The sequence below is a fragment of the Oryctolagus cuniculus genome, chromosome 13, assembly GCF_964237555.1.
Source record: "Oryctolagus cuniculus chromosome 13, mOryCun1.1, whole genome shotgun sequence".
Lineage (NCBI taxonomy): Eukaryota > Metazoa > Chordata > Mammalia > Lagomorpha > Leporidae > Oryctolagus > Oryctolagus cuniculus.
In genome coordinates this window covers 9788823-9813061 of record NC_091444.1, presented here as the reverse complement: position 1 = coordinate 9813061, position 24239 = coordinate 9788823, and the positions used below count along the sequence as shown (strand labels likewise).

General features: G+C 47.4%; 1 protein-coding gene across 5 annotated transcripts; it reads left to right on the top strand.

The window, feature by feature from the left end:
- Window positions 1–6171: 6171 nt before the first annotated feature.
- On the top strand, window positions 6172–22025 carry GLRX2 (glutaredoxin 2). Of its 5 annotated transcripts, none has more exons than XM_008268728.4 (4): window positions 6172–6194; window positions 17710–17773; window positions 20876–21052; window positions 21744–22025. In XM_008268728.4, the coding sequence occupies exons 2-4, from the start codon at window positions 17711–17713 to the stop codon at window positions 21858–21860; spliced, it is 357 nt and encodes a 118-aa protein (XP_008266950.1). In that variant the 5' UTR covers window positions 6172–6194; window position 17710; the 3' UTR covers window positions 21861–22025. The 5 variants fall into 5 exon arrangements, with proteins under 5 accessions (XP_008266950.1, XP_008266946.1, XP_051677022.1 ...); XM_008268724.4 differs by lacking the exon at window positions 6172–6194 and adding an exon at window positions 14862–15035; XM_051821062.2 differs by lacking the exon at window positions 6172–6194 and adding an exon at window positions 15027–15292.
- Window positions 22026–24239: the final 2214 nt, after the last annotated feature.

Below are 24239 nucleotides of genomic sequence, written 5' to 3'. Positions count from 1 at the left end.
TCTATTGAGGTCCTTGGCCCATCTCTTAAGTGGGTTGTTGGTTTTGTTTTTGTGGAGTTTCTTGATCTCTTTGTAGATTCTGGTTATTAACCCTTTGTCTGTTGCATAGTTTGCAAATATTTTTTCCCATTCTGTCGGTTGTCTTTTCACTCTCCTGACTGTTTCTTTTGCAGTACAGAAACTTCTCAATTTGATGCAATCCCAATAGTTGATTTTGGCTTTGACTGCCTGTGCCTCCCGGGTCTTTTCCAGAAATTCTTTGCCTGTGCCAATATCTTGAAGGGTTTCTCCAATGTTCTCTAGTAACTTGATGGTGTCAGGTCGTAGATTTAGGTCTTTAATCCATGTTGAGTGGATTTTTGTGTAAGGTGTAAGGTAGGGGTCTTGCTTCATGATTCTGCACGTGGAAATCCAATTTTCCCAGCACCATTTATTGAATAGACTGTCCTTGCTCCAGGAATTAGTTTTAGATCCTTGATCAAATATAAGTTGGCTGTAGATGTTTGGGTTGATTTCTGGTGTTTCAATTCTGTTCCATTGGTCTATCCATCTGTTTCTGTACCAGTACCATGCTGTTTTAATTACAACTGCCCTGTAGTATGTCCTGAAATCTGGTATTGTGATGCCTCCGGCTTTGTTTTTGTTGTACAAGATTGCTTTAGCTATTCGAGGTCTCTTGTGCCTCCATATAAATTTCAGCACCATTTTTTCCAGATCTGAGAAGAATGTCTTCGGTATCTTGATTGGTATTGCATTGAATCTGTAAATTGCTTTTGGGAGAATGGACATTTTGATGATATTGATTCTTCCAATCCATGAGCATGGAAGATTTTTCCATTTCTTGGTATCCTCTTCTATTTCTTTCTTTAAGGTTTTGTAATTTTCATCGTAGAGATCTTTAACGTCTTTGGTTAAGTTTATTCCAAGGTATTTGATTGTTTTTGTAGCTATTGTGAATGGGATTGATCTTAGAAGTTCTTCCTCAGCCATGGCATTGTCTGTGTATACAAAGGCTGTTGATTTTTGTGCATTGATTTTATACCCTGCTACTTTGCCAAACTCTTCTATGAGTTCCAATAGTCTCTTAGTAGAGTTCTTTGGGTCCTCTAAATAAAGAATCATGTCATCTGCAAAGAGGGATAGTTTGAGCTCTTCCTTCCCAATTTGTATCCCTTTAATTTCTTTTTCTTGCCTAATAGCTCTGGCTAGAACCTCCAGAACTATATTGAATAGCAGTGGTGAGAGTGGACATCCCTGTCTGGTTCCAGATCTCAGTGGAAATGCTTCCAACTTTTCCCCATTCAATAGGATGTTGGCTGTGGGTTTTTCATAGATTGCTTTGATTGTATTGAGGAATGTTCCTTCCAAACCCAGTTTGCTTAGAGTTTTCATCATGAACGGGTGTTGTATTTTATCAAATGCTTTCTCGGCATCTATTGAGATAATCATATGGTTTTTCTTCTGCAGTTTATTAATGTGGTGTATCACATTGATTGTCTTGCGCACATTAAACCATCCCTGCATACCAGGGATGAATCCCACTTGGTCTGGGTGGATGATCTTTCTGATGTGTTGTTGCATTCTATTGGCCAGAATTTTATTGAGGATTTTTGCATCTATGTTCATCAGGGATATTGGTCTGTAATTCTCTTTCAGTGCTGCATCTTTTTCCGGCTTAGGAATTAAGGTGATGCTGGCTTCATAGAAAGAATTTGGGAGGACTCCCTCTTCTTCGATTGTTCTGAATAGTTTGAGAAGAATTGGAGTTAGTTCTTCTTTAAACGTCTGGTAGAATTCAGCAGTGAATCCATCTGGTCCTGGGCTTTTCTTTGTTGGGAGGGCCTTTATTACTGTTTCAATTTCTGTCTCAGTTATGGGTCTGTTTAGGTTTTCGATGTCTTCCTGGTTCAATTTAGGCAGGTTGCATGTGTCCAGGAATCTATCCATTTCTGATAGGTTTCCCTGTTTGCTGGCATACAAGTCCTTGTAGTAATTTCTGATGATTCTTTTTATTTCTGTGGTGTCTGTTGTTACGTTTCCTTTTTCATCTCTGATTTTATTGATTTGGGTCTTTTCTCTTCTTTTTTTAGTTAGTTGGGCCAATGGGGTGTCAATTTTGTTTATTTTTTCAAAAAACCAGCTCTTCGTTTGGCTGATTTTTTGTAATGTTTTTCTTGATTCAATCCTGTTGATTTCTTCTCTGATTTTAATTATTTCTCTTCTACTAGATTTGGGTCTGATTTGCTGTAGGTTTTCTAGATCCTTGAGGTGAATTGAAAGCTCATCTATTTGGTGTCTTTCCAATTTCTTGATGTAGGCACCTATTGATATAAACTTTCCTCTTAACACTGCTTTTGCTGTGTCCCATAAGTTTTGGTATGTTGTGCTGTTATCCTCATTTACTTCCAGAAAGTTTTTGATTTCTCTTTTGATTTCTTCTATGACCCATTGTTCATTCAGGAGCATGTTGTTCAATCTCCATGTGTTTGCGTATGCTCTAGGGATTCCTGAGTTGGTAATTTCCAACTTCATTCCTTTATGGTCTGAGAAGCTGCATGGTATGATTCTAATTCTTTTGAATTTGCTGAGACTTGCTTTATGGCCTAGTATGTGGTCAATCCTAGAGAAGCTTCCATGTACTGCTGAGAAGAATGTAAAATCTTTAGCTGTAGGATTGAAAGTTCTGTATATATCTGTTAGATCCATTTGGGCTATAGTGTCATTTAAATCTACTGTATCCTTGTTGATCTTCTGACCGGATGATCTGTCTATTTCTGAGAGTGGAGTATTGAAGTCCCCCAGTACTACTGTATTGGGGTCTAAGTCTCCCTTTAAGTCCGTTAATAAATCTTTTAGATAAACTGGTGCCCTGTAGTTAGGTGCATATACATTGATAATTGTTATATCTTCCTGTTGAATTGATCCCTTAATCATGATATAGTGTCCCTCTTTGTCTCTCTTAACAGTTTTTGTGGTAAAGTTTATGTTGTCCGAACACATCATGCTGAGTGAAATAAGCCAGTCCCAAAGGGACAAATACCATATGTTCTCCCTGATTGGTGACGACTGACTGAACACCAAGAGGGAAACCTGTTGGTGTGAGGTGGACACTATGGGAAATGGTGGCTTGATCAGCATAGCCCTGACTGTTAATGAACAACTAAATACATTATCCCTCTTAGTAGTTTTTTTTATCTGTTCTACTTAATATGACTGGTTTAGATCTGTAATTGATGCACAGTTATTCTTAAGTGTTGAAAATTAACTGAAATGTGATCCCTGTTGAACATGGTGGTGGGAATGGGAGAGGGAAGAGATGTATAATTTGGGACATGCTCAGGCTGACTTGCCCCAAGTGGTGGAGTTGGAAGCATACCAGGGGATTCCAATTCAATCCCATCGAGGTGGCATGTACCAATGCCATCTCACTGTTCCAGGTGATCAGTTTCAGTTCACAGTTGGTCATGGTGAAGGGACTGGGAGTCAAAGGGAGCACATAGACAAGTCTAGTACCTGCTAACGCTAACTGATGGAGTAAATAAAGGGGAGAGTGATCCAACATGGGGAGTGAGAATCTCAGCAGACTCATAGAATGGCAGATGTCCTAAATAGCACTCTGGCCTCAGAATCAGCCCTAAAGGCATTCGGAGCTGGCTGAAAAGCTCATGAGAGTATTTCAGGCATGGAAAGCCAAGACACTCTGGCAAAAGATCTCTGCGAGTGAGATCCCAGTGGAAAGAACAGGCCATCAAAGAAGGAGGTACCTTTCTCTGAAGGGAGGAGAGAACCTCCACTTTGACTATGAGCTTGTCTAAACAAGATAAGAATCGGAGAACTCAGAGGGCTTCCATAGCCTTGGAAACTCATGACTGGAGCATAGGGAGATTACTGATGCCATAGACAGGAGTGTCAATTGGTAAAGTCAACAACAGGAGTCACTGCGCACTTACTCCTCATGTAGGATCTCTATCCTTAATGTGCTGTACATTGAGATTTAATGCTATAACGAGTACTCAAACAATATATTTCACTTTGTGTTTCTATGGGGGTGCAAACTGTTGAAATCCTTACTTAATGCATACTAAACTGATCCTCTGTAAAAAAAAAAAAAAAAAAAAAAAAAAAAAAAAAAAAAAAAAAAAAAAAGAAGAAATTATCAATTCCCAACTTGACTCTCACTGGGATTAAACATGACAATAGGTCTGCTCTGATTTCATCATCATTTTAAAAAATCATCTATTATTTTTCACTTTATGTTTCTGTGTGGGAGCAAACTGTTGAAATCCATACTTAATGTATACTAAGCTGATCTTCTGTATATTAAGATAATCGAAAATGAATCTTGATGTGAATGGAAGGGGAGAGGGAGTGGGAAAGGGGAGGGTTGTGGGTGGGAGGGACGGTATGGGGGGAAAGCCATTGTAATCCATAAGTCGTACTTTGGAAATTTATATGCATTAAATAAAAGTTTAAAAAAAAATTGCCTTATAACTTGCCAAACTTGTTTTGTGACTTTATAGTTCTGAATAAAAAATAGCAATGGGTAATCAGCTCTTGTTACAGGCCCTCAAGGTGGATTTTGCAATCTCTGGTTAACACCACTGACTTCCAGCTAGAGTTTTATAAAGAGTGGAATTATATGTGAATGCAATTTTGACCTTAATTCAGGTAAAGGCATGATATAATATCAGCATCTTAAGTCATTTAGATGTAATCACTGAATGTAAATTGGATAAATGTGTATAAATGTAAACTTTGATACTCTTAGAACTTTATATTCTCTGAAGAAAAATGATTTGGGTTTGTTAACAAAAATGTTTCCATAAACATTCCATATATGAAAAATAATTCAACACTGTTTAAAAGTAACTAAGGTCAAAATTTGATGTGTTGTCTTATTTAGAAAATATTGTCTTTTTTTAAAAAAAAAAAAAAGAAAGAAAGAAAGAAAAGAAAAGGGCCGGCGCCAAGGCTCAATAGGCTAATCCTCCACCTGCGGTGTTGGCACACCGGGTTCTAGTCCTGGTCGTGGTGCTGGATTCTGTTCCGGTTACCCCTCTTCCAGACCAGCTCTCTGCTATGGCCCGAGAGTGCAGTGGAGGATGGCCCAGGTCCTTGGGCCCTGCACCCCAAGGGAGACCAGGAGAAGCACCTGGCTCCTGGCTTCAGATCAGCATGGTGTGCCAGCCGCAGTGCGCCAGCTGCAGCGGCCATTGGAGGGTGAACCAACAGCAAAGGAAGACCTTTCTCTCTGTCTCTCTCTCTCTCACTGTCCACTCTGCCTATCCAAAAAAGGAAAAAGAAAAAGAAAGAAAATATTGTCTTTTTAAAAAAGATTTATTTATTTGAGAGTCAGAGTTACACAGAGAGAAGAGAGGCAGAGAGAGAGAGAGAGAGAGAAGGTCTTCCATCCAACGGTTTACTCCCCAATTGGCAGCAACAGCTGGAGCTGCGCCAATCTGAAGCCAATCCGAAGCCAGGAGCCAGAAGCTTCATCCAAGTCTTCCATGCAGCTGCAAGGGCCCAAGGATTTGGACCATCTTCTACTGCTTTCCTAGGCCATAGCAGAGAGCTGAATCAGAAGTGGAGCAGTCGGGTCTCAAACCAGTGCCCATATGGGATGCTGGCACTTTTAGGCCAGGGCATTAGCCCACTACGCCACAGCAGCGGCCCTGAAAATATGGTATTAATTTAGAGATTTTTAAATGATTATTTTGATCTAAATCAAGAAATCAGCAGAAAAAGGTTACAAGTATAAAAATGTGTTCTTCCTATGGAAGGTTAAAAAGAAAAAAGAGATTTAAAAGATAGAAAGTTTTAAGTAAGTTGCAGAAGGTGTTAGAATGTAATGGAAAGTTTTGAAAAATTTTTTGGATACAAAAGCTATTAATTAGTCTGATCCTCTATTAAAACAATGAGGTTTTTGTAATACATATATGCTCATAAATAATTTAAAATAGTCTTTAAAATCTGTTTAAAAATTGCAGGATCTCCTTTTAATAGTTTTTGTTTGATTGGTGACTCTCTGTCAGTTTCCCAGCTAGCTTCAGTAAGCTCTCTTCTCTTTCCTAGTTCTGACTCTGTTAAAATTGTTACAAGTTATGGGATGATTCCATGTGCTAACTTATATTTAAGGTTTTTGTTTTCCATTTTAGTGAGAGACCAAAGAGACTGCGATTTTGCATCCTATTGAGGTAATCTTTATGTTCTCTGTTTCTCCATAAGTTCTGATTGTTTAAAAACAGCTGAATTTTTATAAAGAGTATGGTTTGGTTAAATATATGCTCATTCTAAAACATTTGAATGATCACTTTGTAATGATGATAAAATCTGGTCTATATTATGTCCTGACGTTAAGAGATTCTATTTCCACCAGATATTTTAAGCCTTCTTGACATCTTTGACAGGAATTAAAAAATTTGAAGTTCCAAACATCAACTAATTAGGTTATTAGGATTATATAAAAAATACTGTCAAGATGTGACGTGATGCTAAATTTTAAGTCATGATCATGTAAAATGCTAGATACAAATGTCCAAAAATTAAGAAAGTCTAATGATCTTGTTGTATTATCAGTCATGATGATTATCTTAATAAAATAGGCCCAGAGGCCTAAAAGAAATAAATATTTTATAAAAATTTTACTGTACTTTCTAAAATACTATGTAGAGTAAGCAAATGCCTCTTCATGTTTGTTAATGAGTTTTATCATTTTAACTGTAGCTATTTGAAGTCTTTTGTCATTCAATTTTGTATTTTCCTTGAAACACTAAAAATCAGATTTACTGCTTATGAAAATTAAAACATTGTTGGTTCTGTGCTTAAATGCACCCTCTTTTAGCATGCCAAAGGACTTATTTTTCCTGACCTTTGTTGTATTCAGTAGTTTGGGACAGCTCTCCAAATACATAAAGCCAAAGTTTAACAGGTTCCAACTGAGAAAAAATATGGTTAATTCAGGTTACCAAGAGCAGGAAGTACTTCTAATTAATTGGTAATTTAAAAAAAAACAGTTAAGGATTTTAAGAAGCTATTACTGAAACTATTGTTCTATCTTGTTATGTATGCTATGTGTTATACATGTGTACATGTTGTTATGCCTACATGGGAAAAATTTATTAAGAGCTGTGCCTTAACTGGTTTATAGATAAAAGATTGTTCACAAATTAAAATTGCTAAGTTAACCCAAAATACATTTTTGGTTCATGTGACCTCAATAAATCTCTGTATCAAATGTTTTAAACTTGTTGGTTGAAAAAAAACCAAAAAATGTTTTTTCAGTCACTGACATGTTTGTGCTTGGGTTTGCTGGTCAAACAAGTTATACTTGTATTAGATACAAGTTTAAAAAAATTTCCAGCTACATGAACTCTTAAAATTTATAGAATTCATTAGACTTTTTTGTCGCTCCCCCTCTTCGTGGAGGAACGACACAGGACCCTGCGCTGTTCTTTCGTCTGCTCGGCCCTCCCCGGGTTTGCTGCTGGTTCTTCCCGGGTTGGCTACCGTCCCTTCCACCTCCGTGGAAGGGCGGTTCCCCCTAGCCACTTTCCCCACTTCCGCGGGGGAGCGGCACACCGCCGGCCGGCGCTCTCGGGGGCTGCACAGGTGTTCCCTTAGATAGATGTTCCTGGTGCATGTTGTCTCTCTCCTCCTTTATAGTCCTCTTCCACCAATCCCAACTCTGCTACCCACACGCTGAGTACACTGCCCTCCTCCAATCAGGAGCAGGTCCTGCTGTTTATTGGTTGAACTGGAGGCAGCTGTGTAGAAGCTGTTTCTCCCTTCTCAGCGCCATATTGTGGGAGAGCAGATGCATAGAATAAGTCTTAATTCCAGTAACTTAGTCTAGTCCGAGTTGCTCCCCACACTTTTTGGTAAATACTTTCATAATAACTTATTTATATTTATATTATATTATTTATATTATTATATATATTTATATATATTTATATTTATATTTATATTAAAATTGCTTGCTATGTTTTCATTTGATATTAAGTTACTGACAGTAAGCACTCTGAGAAGCCTGTATTCTCTTCACTATAAAAAACTGATTCTATTCTAAGCTCTCCATCAGGATGTACAGTTTGATCTTCAAATCTTATAAAAGGTATGGCTAACATTTTTCTGGAATAGTGCCTGGGTATACATAAAAGACCAAATAGCCTGGCCATATTTTAAAAAAAATAACATATCCTAAATAAAAGCATACATTATATGATTTTACAGCTAGATTTATTTTACCATGGGCATAGTAAATACCTCCCTTTTCAAACCAAACCAAGAGAGAGCTACAAAATCTTATTGATGACTTCAGAATTTATAGACAGGTTGTATAAGGTGGTCTTCATGTTTGATCTTACCTAGAAGAACATAACTCTCCTCATGGGCATCATCTTATCTCACAGGAAAAAGATTGTTAGAACATGCCTGTGACCACAGACTTCTAGCTCAGGTCACCAGAGATTAGGGACAGGATTGAGCACCCCATTGGCTGACATCCTAAAGGCTTCTTCTATGGTCTACTTCAACAGAGACCAGGAGGAAGAGGTCACTCCTGCCAGGCAATGGGAGAAACATAAGGATAGGTGACAGGCCAATAAATAACAGCTTTAGACAGTGATCTGCCACCAAGGAGACCCAACAAGGCCAGTCCACCCCTGAATGGCATTGGTTTCTGATGTGGAAAGCAGGGCTTCGGACAGACAGCAGTCATGACAGAAGCCAGTCTCTAAAGAGCCCTGTCAGCTCTGCCAGCCAGGAGCCGTGTCACTGGAAACAGAACTGCCCTGGAGTTGAAGGACTCCTAGGTCAGAGCCACAGAGCTTGTTGACTCTAAGCTAAAAAGCCCTTCCCTTTGCCTATTTTCCAAAGGAACCACTGCCATCAGGGGACAGCCTAAAGTCAGTAACAAGGCAGGCAGAACTGTAGCTTTGCTTTAAGAGATCCTGCCTATAATATAGTGACCTATTCAGGCCAGCCCTGCTCCCAGGCCAGCTAGGAAGTGGGAGTCAACAGGGTGCTTTCCCTATGGAGATTCACACCTCCTTAGGATGTTTCTTCCAGTACCCTATGTAAAGAGATGGATAGATCTGGGCCTTGTATACCTGGCCAGGCTTTAATGCCCACCTGATTAATATCAAGCCCCTCCTGTCAGTTTTTATTTGCCTCTCAATGGGAAAACTCCCTCCTGGCTTGGACAGCACCTTTCATAGTTCCTCTAATAATGAGTCTGTCCTTTGTTTTAGACCCTGTATGTTTAATCTGCTCATTAGATTCATTTTCCCGAGACTTAAAGCAATAAATTTCTAGATGCCATGCACATAAAACCTTGATCTGCAAGCTGCCACTGCAACCCCATCAAGAGGCCACTTCCTGCTGGAACCCTGTCTTTACCATGGGTCCCTAAAATAGGTACCGTGCAGAGGTCCTGCCTGCACTGGGTGCAGCCCCCTTTTGACTTAAAAAGCAAGACCCAAATCAAGCTGGATGGCTGTGACCACCACCCTCAACACTCCACACCCTAAGGGTCACTAAGACAATGACCCTCTGTCAGCAGGAAGCAGCCAGGATGAGATTGATGCCCTGGGTCCCTACAATAGTAGGGTGTGGTTTAAATAGGGGTGTTGAGGATGTCCAACTGGGCTAAGAGTCTGTGGGCCCTTCAGACTTCAGCAGAATGTCTTGTGCATGCAGGCTGTAAGCTGTGACAGGGAAGTTTGCTCTGAGACCTGCTCCTACCTCTCCTCACTGTGCTATCCTGCTCCACCACATCTTAATACTCATCACAAATCTTCCACCCAAAACTGGCAGCAAGGGGGGGCAGGGCCCACCAAAGAAAAACCCAATACTTAGCACCTCCCATTTGGGCTTGTCACCAAAAGGCCCCACCCTTTGTATTACTGTACTTGTCCTCCCTCAGGTCTATGCTTTTCATGGACCTGAGGGACATTGTTTGCTCCCCTCTGGCCTTAACTACTGCCAACACTGTGCTGCCCCCGTGTTAGCTCCAGTCCTAGTTGAACTCAGGATGGCAGGCACTGCTGTCCTCAACACAGCAGCTTTGGTTTGGGTGAGCTAGGTATTTCCTATATGCCAGTATCAGCCACCTCCAGTCTCCTATTGCTCTGTTACATAGCTAGGTAGAATCTCTTGAAGGGGTTGTCCTACTAAAATAGCCCCCTCCTCCTTCTTGGACTGATTGCAGGCCTTTCATTCTTAACTGGTTACTAAATTTCCTTAGACAAAGTATAGGTTCTGTTAAACTGTACATACACACCTATTACTATAAAAAACTTTCCTGATCAATATGATGATGTGGCTGAATCAAGGATCTGATTATTGTCAACACATAAAGGGGGGAATGAAGTGACACCTTGATAGCAGGGACTCCATTTTAGAGTACCTGAGATGCCATCTTGATAAAGCATGCCCACGGTGAGACTATGGTCTGAAACTATGCTCTAAGACTTAGGTCAGTAACAGTGCACTGCATCCCGCTTGGCAGAGCATGGAAACTCCTTAGCATGACAGCTCAAGCTTAAAACAGATAGGCTGAGCTGGCGCCGTGGCTCAACAGGTGAATCCTCTGCCTTGTGGCGCCAGCACACCGGGTTCTAGTCCCAGTCGAGGCGCCGGATTCTGTCCCGGTTGCCCCTCTTCAGGCCAGCTCTCTGCTATGGCCCGGGAGTGCAGTGGAGGATGACCCAAGTGCTTGGGCCCTGCACCCCAAGGGAGACCAGGATAAGTACCTGGCTCCTGTCTTTGGATCAGCGCGGTGCGCCGGCCACAGCGCGCTGGCTGTGGCGGCCATTGGAGGGTGAACCAACGGCAAAGGAGGACCTTTCTCTCTGTCTATCTCTCTCACTGTCCACTCTGCCTGTCCAAAAAAAAAAAAAAAAACCCAACAACAACAAAAAACAGATAGGCTGCACCTGGATTAATGTTAAAATTGTAATTTGTCTATGTCCCACATATGATTTAGGTCATTGCCTGGACTAAGGTCAAGATTATAATTGCTACTGTTGAGACTGTAATTGACATTAGTTTCGCATAGGCCTTAGGTCAGCTTGACCCTAATAACCATGTATTCCCCCAATCCTAGCAACCATGTATTTGCCCGGCTCTGTTCCTTGTGGTTTTTGCCTTTATAAACCATGTTGCTTTGAGCTTCAGGGTTGAGAGTTCCTTAGGGCAAGAGCCTGCTCTCTGCCACAGGCAATAAAGAACTGTCAAATTTCGTGAGTGCCTGGTGCTTCTCTTTGCACTTGCTCAGGAACAACAAAGCCACCAGAGCCTGTGTGGTGGAATGAGAAGGGCATGCCAAGATGGCCGCTGGCAAGCGAGGGTCAGTTACTCAGTGTGGGGAGCAACTCGGACTAGACTAAGTTACTGGAATTAAGACTTATTCTATGCATCTGCTCTCCCACAATATGGCGCTGGGAGAGAAGAAAACAGCTTCTACACAGCTGCCTCCAGTTCAGCCAATAAACTGTAGGACTTGCTCCTGATTGGAGGAGAGCAGCGTACTCGGCGTGTGGGCAGCAGAGTTGGGATTGGCAGAGGAGGACTATAAAGGAGGAGAGAGATGGCATGCACCAGGAACATCTAAGGGGAACATCTAAGGGGAACATCTAAGGGGAACACCTATGCAGCCCCCGAGAGAGCCGGCCGGTGGTGTGCTGCTCCCCTGTGGAAGTGGGGAAAGTGGCCAGGGGGAACCTCCGTGGAAGGGACAGTAGCCAACCCGGAAGAACCAGCAGCAAACCCGGGGAGGGCCGGGCAGACAGGGGAACAGCGCAGGGTCCTGTGTCGTTCCTCCACGAAGACGGGGAGCGACATAATGGTGCCGTGACTCGGATAGGAAACTTAGGAGGGAAGAAACGGGAAGAAGTGGAAAATATCAGAGAGAGAGACTAGCAAACAGCCTAGAGAAAAGCCGGACGAAAAAGGTGCCGGAAGAAGCTATTGAAAGCCTAGGCATAGACTCAGATACGGACTACAGGGGGAAGCTGGGAGAAATCTCTAAGGTCGAAAGCGAAAGTGAAAGCTAGAACAAACAGACTCGGATGCGGACTGTGGGGAGAGGCCAGGAGAAATGAGGGAGGAGTATTGTTGGAGGAAAGCTTGGGGAAACATACCGGGTAGAGAAAAATGTTAGGGAAATTGAAGCTGTGGGGGCAGGCCGAGGCGGAGACGAAAGCCACTTTGGGATTCTCAAGTTAGCCCGGGAATGGGGGGCGAAGAGTTGAAACCAGAAGCAGAAACGTGAGCTGGGTTGAATTCGCCAGGTTAGCCCGGGGAACTTAGATTGAATACTAGTGGCGGAGACGTGAGCTGGGGCTGTGTGACTCGCGGAGGCTGCCGCGCGCAGAGAGAGCGTGCGGGGCACAAGTAGATAGGGAACGCGGGGCTAGTGCGAGACCGCGGAGTGTGCGCGCGAAGCCGAGCCGCGCAGAGCCGCGAAGCCGCGCAGATAAGAGAAGCGGGCTGAAGCGGCTCAGCCGGGAAGCCGCCGAGAAGCAGCCTCGGGGCGGGCGCCGGGAAGCCACAGGGATAAGAGAAACAGAAGTTTAGAAGTAAAATGAGAGAAATAGGAATGCTGGTAGATAGACGTAAAATGGGAGAGATAGGAATGCCCGGAGATATTGAGAAAAATAAAGCCTCCCCTCAACATGGCAATGAGAGAGCTTGGATTCGGTCTGCCTGATTAGGGAGGTGGTGAGCACCTGTGGGCGGCTAGCAGCTTATGCGCCGCAGGTCACCGAAGACAGGCATGTTATTAACATCAATAGTCTCCCCACAATACCGCAATGAGAAGGCTTGGATTCGGTCTGCCTGATTAGTAAGGTGGTAAGCACCAGCAGGCAGCTCGACTAGAGTATGAGCTGCAGGTCACCGAAGATAGGCACGGATCAATACCAATAGGCCTCCCCACAATATGGCAATGAGAAGGCTTGGATTCGGTCTGCCTGATTAGTAAGGCGGTAAGCACCAGCAGGCAGCTCGACCAGAGTATGAGCTGCAGGTTACTGAAGATAGGCACGAATCAACACCAATAAGCCTCCCCACAATATGGCGCTGAGAAGGCTTGGATTCGGTTTGCCTGATAGGGCTTTAAGCACCTGCAGGCAGAGCAGAGCATGCGCTGCAGGGCACCGAACACAGGCACGCATCGGCGACTGAAAACCTCCTCACAACATGGCGGAGAGAGGACCCGGATTCGGTTTTCCTGATTGATAGGACTTGTAAGAACCTGTGGCAACTCTAGCAAGCAGAGCAGAGTGTGTGCCGCGGGACACCGAAGACAGGCACGTATCAACGCCAAAAAATAAAAAGAAAGGGGGATCTGTGGGGAGCAACTCGGACTAGACTAAGTTACTGGAATTAAGACTTATTCTATGCATCTGCTCTCCCACAATATGGTGCTGGGAGAGAAGAAAACAGCTTCTACACAGCTGCCTCCAGTTCAGCCAATAAACTGTAGGACTTGCTCCTGATTGGAGGAGAGCAGCGTACTCGGCGTGTGGGCAGCAGAGTTGGGATTGGCAGAGGAGGACTATAAAGGAGGAGAGAGACGGCATGCACCAGGAACATCTAAGGGGAACATCTAAGGGGAACATCTAAGGGGAACACCTGTGCAGCCCCCGAGAGAGCCGGCCGGTGGTGTGCTGCTCCCCTGTGGAAGTGGGGAAAGTGGCCAGGGGGAACCTCCGTGGAAGGGACAGTAGCCAACCCGGAAGAACCAGCAGCAAACCCGGGGAGGGCTGAGCAGATGAAAGAACAGCGCAGGGTCCTGTGTCGTTCCTCCACGAAGACGGGGAGCGACACTCAGGAATGGCTTTGAAACTCACCTGGCAATGGAGCCTGCCTGGCAACAGGCTGTGATTGGATGGCTTTGGAAACTGCCTGGCAACAGGCTGTGATTGGTTGGGACATAGACCGCCCCTTGACCGGATTGGCTGGTCTTGGCTATATAAGCTGTTGTACTAACAAATAAAGGAGTCTGCGGGCTGCTCCCCTCTGGCCTGCTTTCAACCAACCCCCGGGGTCTGTGTGGTGACTCCGCGCCTCTTGTCCCCACCACGCTGCTCCTGGCAGAAAGAATCCACTGCAACATTGTTGAGAAATCAGGTGCAACAAGCCTGCATGTGAATGACAGCAGCCAACAGTGTGGGTCCTCCCAGGGCAGTGAGGCCACAGGGAGCGGCCTTGACGAGCAACGTGGGTGTTCCAGTGTAATCCTCGGGTTCAGGACTCCTGGCCAAAGGCCCGGGACCTTGCTTCGTGCTGCCTTTCTGCTCGTCTGGAAGAACACGGTTTGCCGGGCAGTTTCCAGGTGTAAGAATGGCTGGCCCCCAAGGGTTGGCATTCTAACTGCTGAATATGATCAAAAAGTCTGCGTTGTCCTACAAATCGCCCAGGGTTTCAGGCATGCTACAGGCCCCCGGTTCTCACACGGTTCGGCGTCCTTTAAATAAAGATCAAGGCTGACCCCGTGAAGGGCAGGGCCAGGGCGCAGCCACCTCTGGGCCTTTTCCCCTGGGGCCCTAATTTCACGTGCACTTTGAAAACTCAGTCGTTTTCCTGGAAACCGACGTTCGACGCTGGAACACCGTAAATTATGACTGAAATGCGAGGGTCCTGCACCCCGACGGCCCAATTCCATCCCGGCTCAGACACCCCAGAAGCAGGCGGCCACCAGGCCGCCACGGCTCCGCCCCTCAGCTTCGCGAGACCGCAGGCCTCTAGGAGCGCCCCCTGGCGGGCGGGCGGGCGGCTCGCATGCGCCCGGCGGCGGCGCGGGCAGCCCGGGGCGGGGCGGGGCGGGGCCGGTGGCCGGGGGCGGGGCTGGCCGGAGGCGGGGCTGGCAGGAGCCGGCGAGCCGCCGGGCGCCGCAGACCGGGGCCTCTGTGCTCGTCGCGGCCGCGAGCTCTGACCATGTCCTGGCGGCGCACGGCGCTGGCGGCGACGCAGCTGTTCCGGAGCGGGCGCGGCGCGACGCGGCACTTCGCCGGGGAGGCGGGAGCCGGGTACGGGGCGCGGCGGCCTAGGGTGGACGCGCGGGTCTCGGGCTGCACACGCCGGACGGTGGGGCTCGCGCGGCCCGGCCTGCTTGGAACGGGCGTTTCCTGGACTCGGCTGCGGGGCTGTGCGGTGTGTGGGGGGGCAGCGGGCGCCACCGATGGGGGAACTGGCGCCGCTTCCGTGAGACCCCCGGGACTCGGGGTGAGGCTGTGCCCTCGGCCTGGGGACTGGCGCCGCTTCCGTGAGACCCCCGGGACTCGGGGTGAGGCTGTGCCCCTCGGCCTGGGGACTGGAGCCGCTTCCGTGAGACCCCCGGGACTCGGGGTGAGGCTGTGCCCCTCGGCCTGGGGACTGGCGCCGCTAACGTGAGACCCCCGGGACTCGGGGTGGAGGCTGTGCCCCTCGGCCTGGGGACTGGCGCCGCTTCCGTGAGACCCCCGGGACTCGGGGTGAGGCTGTGCCCTCGGCCTGGGCCGCTGTGGACCCCCGGGCTTCCGTGGCCTGCGCAGCGGGGCGCCGTCGGTGGCGTCTGCGGTGCACCTGTTCCCTCCGCACCTGCGGATGCGTGTTCCTGGGCTCGACCAGGGGAAGGCAGCAATAGCCAGAACCCCTCTCGCCGACCCCCCGCCTCGCCCCGGCCTGTTAGGAGTGTGCCGGAGGTCGTGTTCCAGCAGCAAGTGCGGTAGTGGTGGCTTGGGGATGACCTGGGTGTGTTTTCTTAGTTGGCTGATTGATTCCGTCGAAGATCCTCAAGTCAGTGTCAGCCGCCCGATCTTTCCTTTTCCTGGCGTAGGTTTAACAAATCCAGCCTGCTTTATTAATATTAATATTATTATTACTATTATTATTTTATCCTTCCTGACATAGGCACCCTACCCCTCCTTGTTTATAATTCGTTTGAGAGGCAGAGAGAGTTGCAGGAGTCCCCATCTGCTGGTTCACTCCTTAAATGCCTGCAACAGTTGAGGCAGGAGGGAGGAACGCAGGGCGGGTCTCCCGTGTGGACAGGAGGTGGGAGCTGAGAGTGGAACCCAGGCACGCCAGGGTGCCACGTGGGTGTCTTAACCTCTAGGTTGCCTTTCTGATCTGTTGGGAAGCAAGGAGTAACACTGTAAGCATCGGGTGGTTACAGTGTTTAGCTGCTGTACTGTCTAAGGGAAGATATGTTTGTTACAGCTTCCTTATTCTAAGTGAGGTGGCACTGGGTGTTCATCATCCAAAGATAACCCACTGGAACAGCCATTTAAAATGCATTCACTTAACACAGGGCTAAGATTTCATGCTGAGTAACTATTTCTCAATTGGGACCTTATAAAAAAAGACCTATTGTTAACAATAGCTTTCTTTCGGGGCAGGCATTGTGGCATAGCAGGTGAAGGTGCTGCTTGGGATGGCTATTTCTTTCTTTTTTTTGTTTTAAGATTTGGTTTAAGGCCGGCGCGGCGGCTCACTAGACTAATCCTCCGCCTTGAGGCGCCGGCACACCGGGTTCTAGTCCTGGTCGGGGCGCCGGATTCTGTCCCGGTTGCCCCTCTTCCAGGCCAGCTCTCTGCTGTGGCCAGGGAGTGCAGTGGAGGATGGCCCAAGTGCTTGGGCCCTTCACCCCATGGGAGACCAGGGGAAGCACCTGGCTCCTGCCATTGGATCAGTGCGATGCGCTGGCCGCGGCGGCCATTGGAGGGTGAACCAACAGCAAAGGAAGACCTTTCTGTCTCTCTTCTCTCTCACTATCCACTCTGCCTGTCAAAAATTAAAAAAAAAAAAAAAAGATTTGGTTTATTATTTATTTCAATGGCGGATTTACAAAGAGAGAAGGAGGTACAGAGAGATAGATCCTCCATCTGCTGGTTCACTCCCCAGATGTCTGCAGTGACTGGGCGGTGCCAGGCTGGAGCCGGGAGCCAGGAGCCACCTCAGGTCTCCCTCGTGGATGCAGGGGCCCTCAGGACTTGGGCCCATCCTCAGCAGCTGGGACTCAAACCAGCGCCTTTGTGGGATGCCAGTGCTGCAGGCTGTGGCTTAACCTGCTGCGCCACAGCACCCACCCCTGGATGTCTGTATTTCTTATCAGAGCGCCTGGCTGTGAAACAGAGTAGTGGGTAAAGCCGCTGTCTGTGATGCCAGCATCCCATATGGATGCTGGTTTGAGGCCCAGCTGTTCCATCTCTGCTCCAGCTCCCTGCTAATGGCCTGGGAAAAGCAGCAGAGGATGGCCCAAATACTTGGGACCCTGCCACCCACATGGGAGACCCAGATGTGTCTCCTGGCTTGTGCCTGGCCCAGCCCTGGATATCAAGGCCATCTAGGGAGTGAACCAGTCTGTGGAAGATTCTCTCTCTCAACTCTGACTTTCAAATAAATAAGTAAATCTTAGGGGAAAAAAAGGAAAAGCAAAGTGATGGAGAGGGAGAGCCAGGAGCCAGGGTGGCCTGGGGTCAACTATTTGGGGCATCTCGGGCGCATTAGCAGGAAGCTGGATTGGAAGTGGAGCAGCCAGATGGGAACCTGCACTCTAATAGGGGCTGCTGATGTTGCTAGCAGCAGCCTCACACACTGTGCTACGACTCTGGCCCCTTCCAGCTTGGATGCACTTTTACCTAAGGTTTTCTTTGAATAACCCGTGGGCTAGGTTTAGGTTCCCACTTGCTAAGCTGGGCTGTGCTTTGTAATTCCCCTCAGGATGGAAGGCAGCATATCGCCGTCCTTGGAGAAGTCATCAGCTGCTCCTGTGAACCTGATCCAGGTGAGTGGTGTGGGAGACACAGGGGTGGAACTGTCCCCTGGAGGAAGTGCCGTCTTCGGTAACGTGCTCATTCAGTGTCCACGTGGCTTGGTTCAGGGAACGAATTACTAAGGTAATACAATCCCGGTGACAGAGAAGCCCGAGATCATTTTGGTAATCAAAACTCATGAGACGGGAGAGACGGTGTTATGCTGTAGCTGGTTAAATGACTGCTTGGGACGCCTGCATCCCGTGGAGGGGTGCCTGGGACTGAGCCCCACCTTCTGCTAATGTGCGCTGGTGGCCCTGGGTGATCTCCCAGTGCTCGGTTCCTGCCGCCCCTACGGGAGACCTGGACTGAATTCCTTGCTCCTAGCATGGTGCTGTCCTAGCCCTGGCTGTTGGAAGCACTTGGGAAGCGAACCAGCAGATGAAGTCAGTCTCCATCCCCCTCCCTCTCTTCCTCCCTCTGCCTTCTTCTCTTTCCCTCTCTTCCTGTCATTCTGCCTTTCAAATAAATTAATTTTTTAAAAATTTAGGAGATGGGGCAGATCTGAGTGCAGTGGTTAAGACATACCCCCATCCATTTAAGAGTGCCTGGGAGGAAGTCCCGCCTCCACCTCGACTCCAGCTCTCTCCTAATGTGCACCCTGGGAGGCAGCAGGCGATGGCTCAAATGCTTTGGTCTTTGCACCCACCTGGGAGTCCCAAAGTTCTGGGCTCCTGGCTTTGATCTGCCCAGTCCTGGCTCTTACAGCTGTTTTGGAAGTGAACCAGAGGATGGAAGATCCCTGTCTGTCTGCCTTTTAAATAGAATGAAAACGAATAAATAAAAATTTTAGAACATGAATGAAAGTTAAACACACACACCAGATATTGTGAAGCTCACAGCCTCAGTTTAGTTATCTGTAAAATGGATTCGTGAATACTTCCCTGGTATAGCTGGCCCTCCCTAAGCTACCTGTTTACTGAACATGATGGACTAACAGAAAAGAAAGCATAACAGATAAGCTTGCAGACAGCTAGGCTGTCATTCAGGGCCCTCTGACACACCAGGGTGGGTACAGCCTCCGAAGCGTTTTTGCCTGGTTACTGTCCTTTGTTTTGTGGCCTTGACCTTGAGGGAGCTTTCAGCCAACATATAACAGCACTAGAGACAGCTACCCGGTGCTACACTGTATCCACTGAAACTGTCCCAAGGACCTGGACCTCTGTGTATTTAGAGACAAAAATAAAAACAAACAAACAAGCAAGCTTTGGTGGCTGCCCAGCTGCATAGAGAAGTCTCATGGTTACCGTGGTGAGGGCCTGGTCGGAGGTTCTCAACCAGGCTGAAGGGGGAGGGGTCATCTCGGAGCTCTGCTCCTTCCAGGCTCTGCCTCAGACCCATCTGGAAGGGACCGCTCCGGGACCAGCAATATAAGGACTCATCCGTGTAGTGTGACAGCGTTCGCACTGTCAGGCCAGAGAGGAGGGCCTGGGAGTGGGGGGCCAGCCGAGCCTGAAAGCCTTACCTCCAGGAGAAATCTCACATCCTTCCTCACCATGGGCAGTGGCAGGGTGAGGAGCCAATGCTGAACGCCTGCTGGGTGAGCAAGCACAGAGGTTCAGCGTCCAGACTGCACAGCCACCTGTGCCCAGCGTCACTGTCTCGCGCTGCTGCGTCTCACTGGAGGACGATCGATCTCTGAAGTGCCTTGCTGTGGCCGGCGCCGTGGCTCGCTAGGCTAATCCTCTGCCTTGCGGCGCCGGCACACCGGGTTCTAGTCCCGGTCAGGGCGCCGGATTCTGTCCCGGTTGCCCCTCTTCCAGGCCAGCTCTCTGCTGTGGCCAGGGAGTGCAGTGGAGGATGGCCCAAGTCCTTGGGCCCTGCACCCCATGGGAGACCAGGAGAAGCACCTGGCTCCTGGCTTCAGATCAGTGCAGTGCACCGGCCGCAGCGCACTGGCCGCGGTGGCCATTGGAGGGTGAACCAATGGCAAAAGGAAGACCTTTCTCTCTCTCTCTCTCTCTCTCACTGTCCACTCTTCTTGTTTCCAAAAAAAAAATGAAGTGCCTCGCTGTGCTCGGCTGGGCAGTGCCGACTGTAACAGTAGGACCTCGCGGACTGGTGAGGCTTAAATGACTGGAAAAGCCAGGTGTTGAGCATGGTGCCTGGCGTGCAGAAGTGTTTGCTGTTTGTGAATTGAGTATGATTAGTATTATTTATATTATTATTATTATTTATTAATAATAACAAAAAACACAACCTGAGTAGCAGACGGGGAGAGGGAGAGAGGAGGAGAGAGATTCACACAGAGCCCCAGTCTATTGTTCACTGTTAAAATGCCCACAACTGCTAGGGCTGGGCTAAGGCGTGCAGCCGGGAGGCAGGAACCCAATCCAGGTCTCCCACACAAGTGGCAGGGGCCCCAGAACTTGTGCTCTTAGCACTGCCTCCCCAGGTCTGCGTTAGGAAGGTGGGGTCAGGAAATGGAGCTGGGTGTGGGACCCAGGCATTCTTGAAGGATTTTTATTTGAAAGAGTTAGAAGGAGAGATGTCTTCCATCTGTGAGTTCACTCAGCAGATGACTGCAACAGCTAGGGCAGAGCCAGGCTGGAGCCAGAAGCCGGGAGCTTCATCCGGGTCTCCCACATGAGGGCAGGGGCCCAAGTTCTTGGGCAATCCTCTGCTATTTTTCTCAGGCTATTAGCAAGGAGCTGGATTGAAAGTGGAGCAGTGGGGACAGAACCAGTGCCCACATGGGATGCTGGCTTCACAGGCAGCAGCTTTACGTACTGCGCCACAACACCAGCTCCAAGCGCTAGGCACCCTTAATGTGGGTGTGGACATCTCAACTGCTTAACTCTGGGCAAATGCCTGCCCCAGCCATAATTGTTGTTTATTACTACTGTTAATACATCTTGTCAAGCAATTTCCAGTTGTTATATGTTTTTGTCCAGTAACACCCCTTTGAGATGACTGTGAGCCTCAGTCCATAGATGAGGAAATAAAATCGATGGTAGAGACGTAGTTTGAGCCCTCATTCACAAGACCCTGCCACCCATACCCTTTCTGTTCTATTGTGATTTCTTCCCAAAACTGATGCTAGAATTAAAGTGATTTTTGGGGTCTGGTTTCAGGAAACAATTTCTGACAACTGCGTGGTGATTTTCTCCAAAACAACCTGTTCTTACTGTACCATGGCCAAGAAGCTTTTCCGAGACATGAATGTTAACTGTAAAGTGGTGGAGCTGGACACGCTGGAGTACGGAAGCCAGTTTCAGGATGCCCTCTACAGGATGACCGGTGAAAGGACAGTGAGTAGACCCTCTTGAGTGCTGATCCCTCCTTACAAGTGGGGTGGCCCAGAACCTCCACGTTAGGGACCTCCTCCTGAGGAAGGTTGGGGAGCTAGATTCCTAGAGTAGCGAACAGCAGAGTTCATTTTACCTGTATCTTTCCTGTGTGTCATGGTGTCATCACAAGCCCTTGTCTCTGGGTCTTTCAGCTCCCCTTGCAGCTCTCTGCAGAGTTCCCTGCCTCCCTTTCTGGACAGTCCCGCCCGGGGTTCACTTTTTAGTTCCTGTGCTCACAGGAGTCCTTCATGCTCCTTGCTCTTAGACTCCTGAAATTTGTGGATTCTCCCCACCTGTGCACAGTCAGAAGCGGCAGTGGTCAGTTCCTTGTGTGTATGGGCACGGAAATTTACACTTCTTCTCTTTGCCTTTAGTAGACACTTGTGAGAATGAACCACGTAAACACTATTAACCAACAGAGAGTGCCTCTCTGTATGCCGTGGGAAGAAGGACTTTAGAATCAGACTGTCCTGGATTTGAATCTCAACTCCGCCATTTACTGCTATGATTTTGAGCAAATTCCTCATTTTTTCCCTCTAAAATAGTCTTAAAATAGTACCCAGAATGTGAACATTTACTATTGTTATGTGAAATGGTTTTGTACTTCTAAAACTTGAGTGACGCCTGATTGGTCTTTTATTTATCCCAACAGGTTCCAAGAATCTTTGTCAATGGAACTTTTATTGGAGGTGCAACTGACACTCATAGACTTCACAAAGAAGGGAAATTGCTGCCGCTAGTCCATCAGTGTTATTTAAAAAAAAAGTAAGAGGGAAGAATTTCCGCGATACACTCTTACTTTTGCTAGTAAAATATGTTATTTAACGCGATTGTACCTAATCATGCTTTTTAAATGTCTGAGGGTGTTTTAAATATGCGGATTATCTTCATGAAGAGTAAAAATAATGAACAATAAATTGCCCTGGAAGCCTCATCTTCCTACTTGCTTATTCTTGAGCAAAAAGGATGGTGTTTAAAAAAAAAAAACCCAAGGGGTGGAGTTGAATCAGTAGATAAGGAGAGAACACATTGAATTAGGAATTTACATATGAATTGTAAAACCAAACACTGGGAAGTAAGCATTTGAAATTCTTTGTTCCTGTGGTATTCAGAAGGGGTGAACTCCTTGCATTTTTTTAAGTTTTTTTTTTTTTTTTTTTTTTTTTTTTTTTAAGATTTAGTTTATTTGAAAGGCAGAGTTAGAGGGATAGAGATCTTCCATCCTCTGGTTCATTCCTCACATGGCCACATCGACTGGGGCTAGGCAGGCTGAAGCCAGGAGCCAGGAGCTTCTTCCAGGTCTCCCACATGGATGCAGGGGCTCAAGCACCTGGGCCATCTGCTGCTGCTCTCCCAGGTGCATTCACAGGGAGCTGGTTTGGAAGTGGAGCAGCCGCCACTCAAACGAGCACCCACATGGGATGCAGTGGTTTAACCCACTGTGCCACGGCACTGGCCCCGAACTCCTTGCTTTTAGTGCTAAGGACTGGGCTGTGATTTTTCTTTAAAATACAAGGCTCTCAGCAGTACCATTGAGAACTAGATGGGAACATCTTGTACCACATTACGCCAGGCCTTCATGCTTTGTGTTTCTGAGGGTAGAGGCATAAGACTCCTGTAGGATGGATTGAACTTTATCTTCTAGAAACTGAGATACCCACTGAATGATTTAGTGGTTCCAGGGGGCAGAAGTGTACCCACGAGCAGAGACGAAAAGGTGGGAGGCGTCAGCAGCGTGTGAGGACTTGAGTTATGTCATGAGGTGGAGAGCTCTGCTTTCCACAGTGTGCCGCGTGGCCGCTGGACATGTCCCGAGGCGTGTGAGATGGAGGGTTAGACTCACTGTCCCAGCTGTGCTTTAATGTGTCTGCCAAAGCTCCCAGGCTGGAAACCGTATCCCCAGCACAACAGTGTTGAGAAGGGGCACCTGTAAAAGTGGTTGGGTCACAAGGGCTGTGCCCTCAGGGATGGTTAACACCAGTGTCGAGGGGGTGGGCTCCCGGTAAAAGGGTGAGTTTAGCCCCCATCTTACACACGTGTGCTCTCTTGTCCTCCCATTTGTGCAATGGCATGATGCTGCTACGAGGCCCACACCAGACACAGGCTCCTTGAACTTGGCGTTCAGCCTCTGAGAGTATAAGACATAAACCTCTGTGCTCTATAAACCACCCAGCCTGGAGTGTTCTTTTATGGAAACACCAAACAGACTAAGTCCCTAAATTCATTTCTGATATGGACATTATGCAGTTCTGTGACTGGGAGTGCTATTCAACCTGGTATCATTTCAGGTAAGAAGATTTTCCTATAGGAAGTCATATTTTAGAACATTTGAAAATATGAGGGTACTTCAAGAAGTTTCTGGGGGCTGGTGGTGTGTCATAGCTAGTAAAGCTGCTGCCTACAGTGCGGGCATCCCATCTGGGCGCTGGTTCAAGTCCTGGCTGCTCCACTTCCAGTCCAGCTCTCTGCTATGGCCTGGGAAAGCAGTAGAAGATGGCCCACATACTTGGGTGCCTGCACCCGTGTGGGAGACCCGGAGGAAACTCCTGGCTCATAGCTTTGGATCAGCACAGCCCCAGCCATTGCGACCATTTGGGGAGTGAAACAGTGGATGCCAGATACCCCCTCTCCCACCTCACAAATAAATAAATCTTTTTATAAAAAACGTTTCTGGAAAGTAGAGGAGGGTATTTGGCCCAACAGTTAAGATGCTGCTTGGGATGCTCACATCCCAAGTGCTTGGGATTCTGTCCCAGCTCAGCTTCCTGCTGATTTGCATCCTGGGAGGCAGCAGGTGCTGGACGGAAGTCATTGAGTCCTTGCCACCCAAATGGGGCACCTGGATTGAGTTCCTGGCTCCCAGCTCAGCCTGTCCTAACCCTGGCTGCTGTTCATCTGGGGGATGAACCAGCAGATACGAGCTCTCCATCTGTCAAAGAAAGTAAGGGAATGAAAACTAGGAATCTGTCCATAGAGTTTTTTTAGTGCACATTTCCTGTGAACTTTCTGAAGATGTTTAGTATGCATAGATTTCAAAAATTTTGTGCACTTAAAAAAAAAAACTTGACTTCTAATTCCACTTTCCACAGACGTTTTAAAAAAGATTTATCTGAAAGGCTGAGTGACGGAGACAGAGACAGGGAGAGAT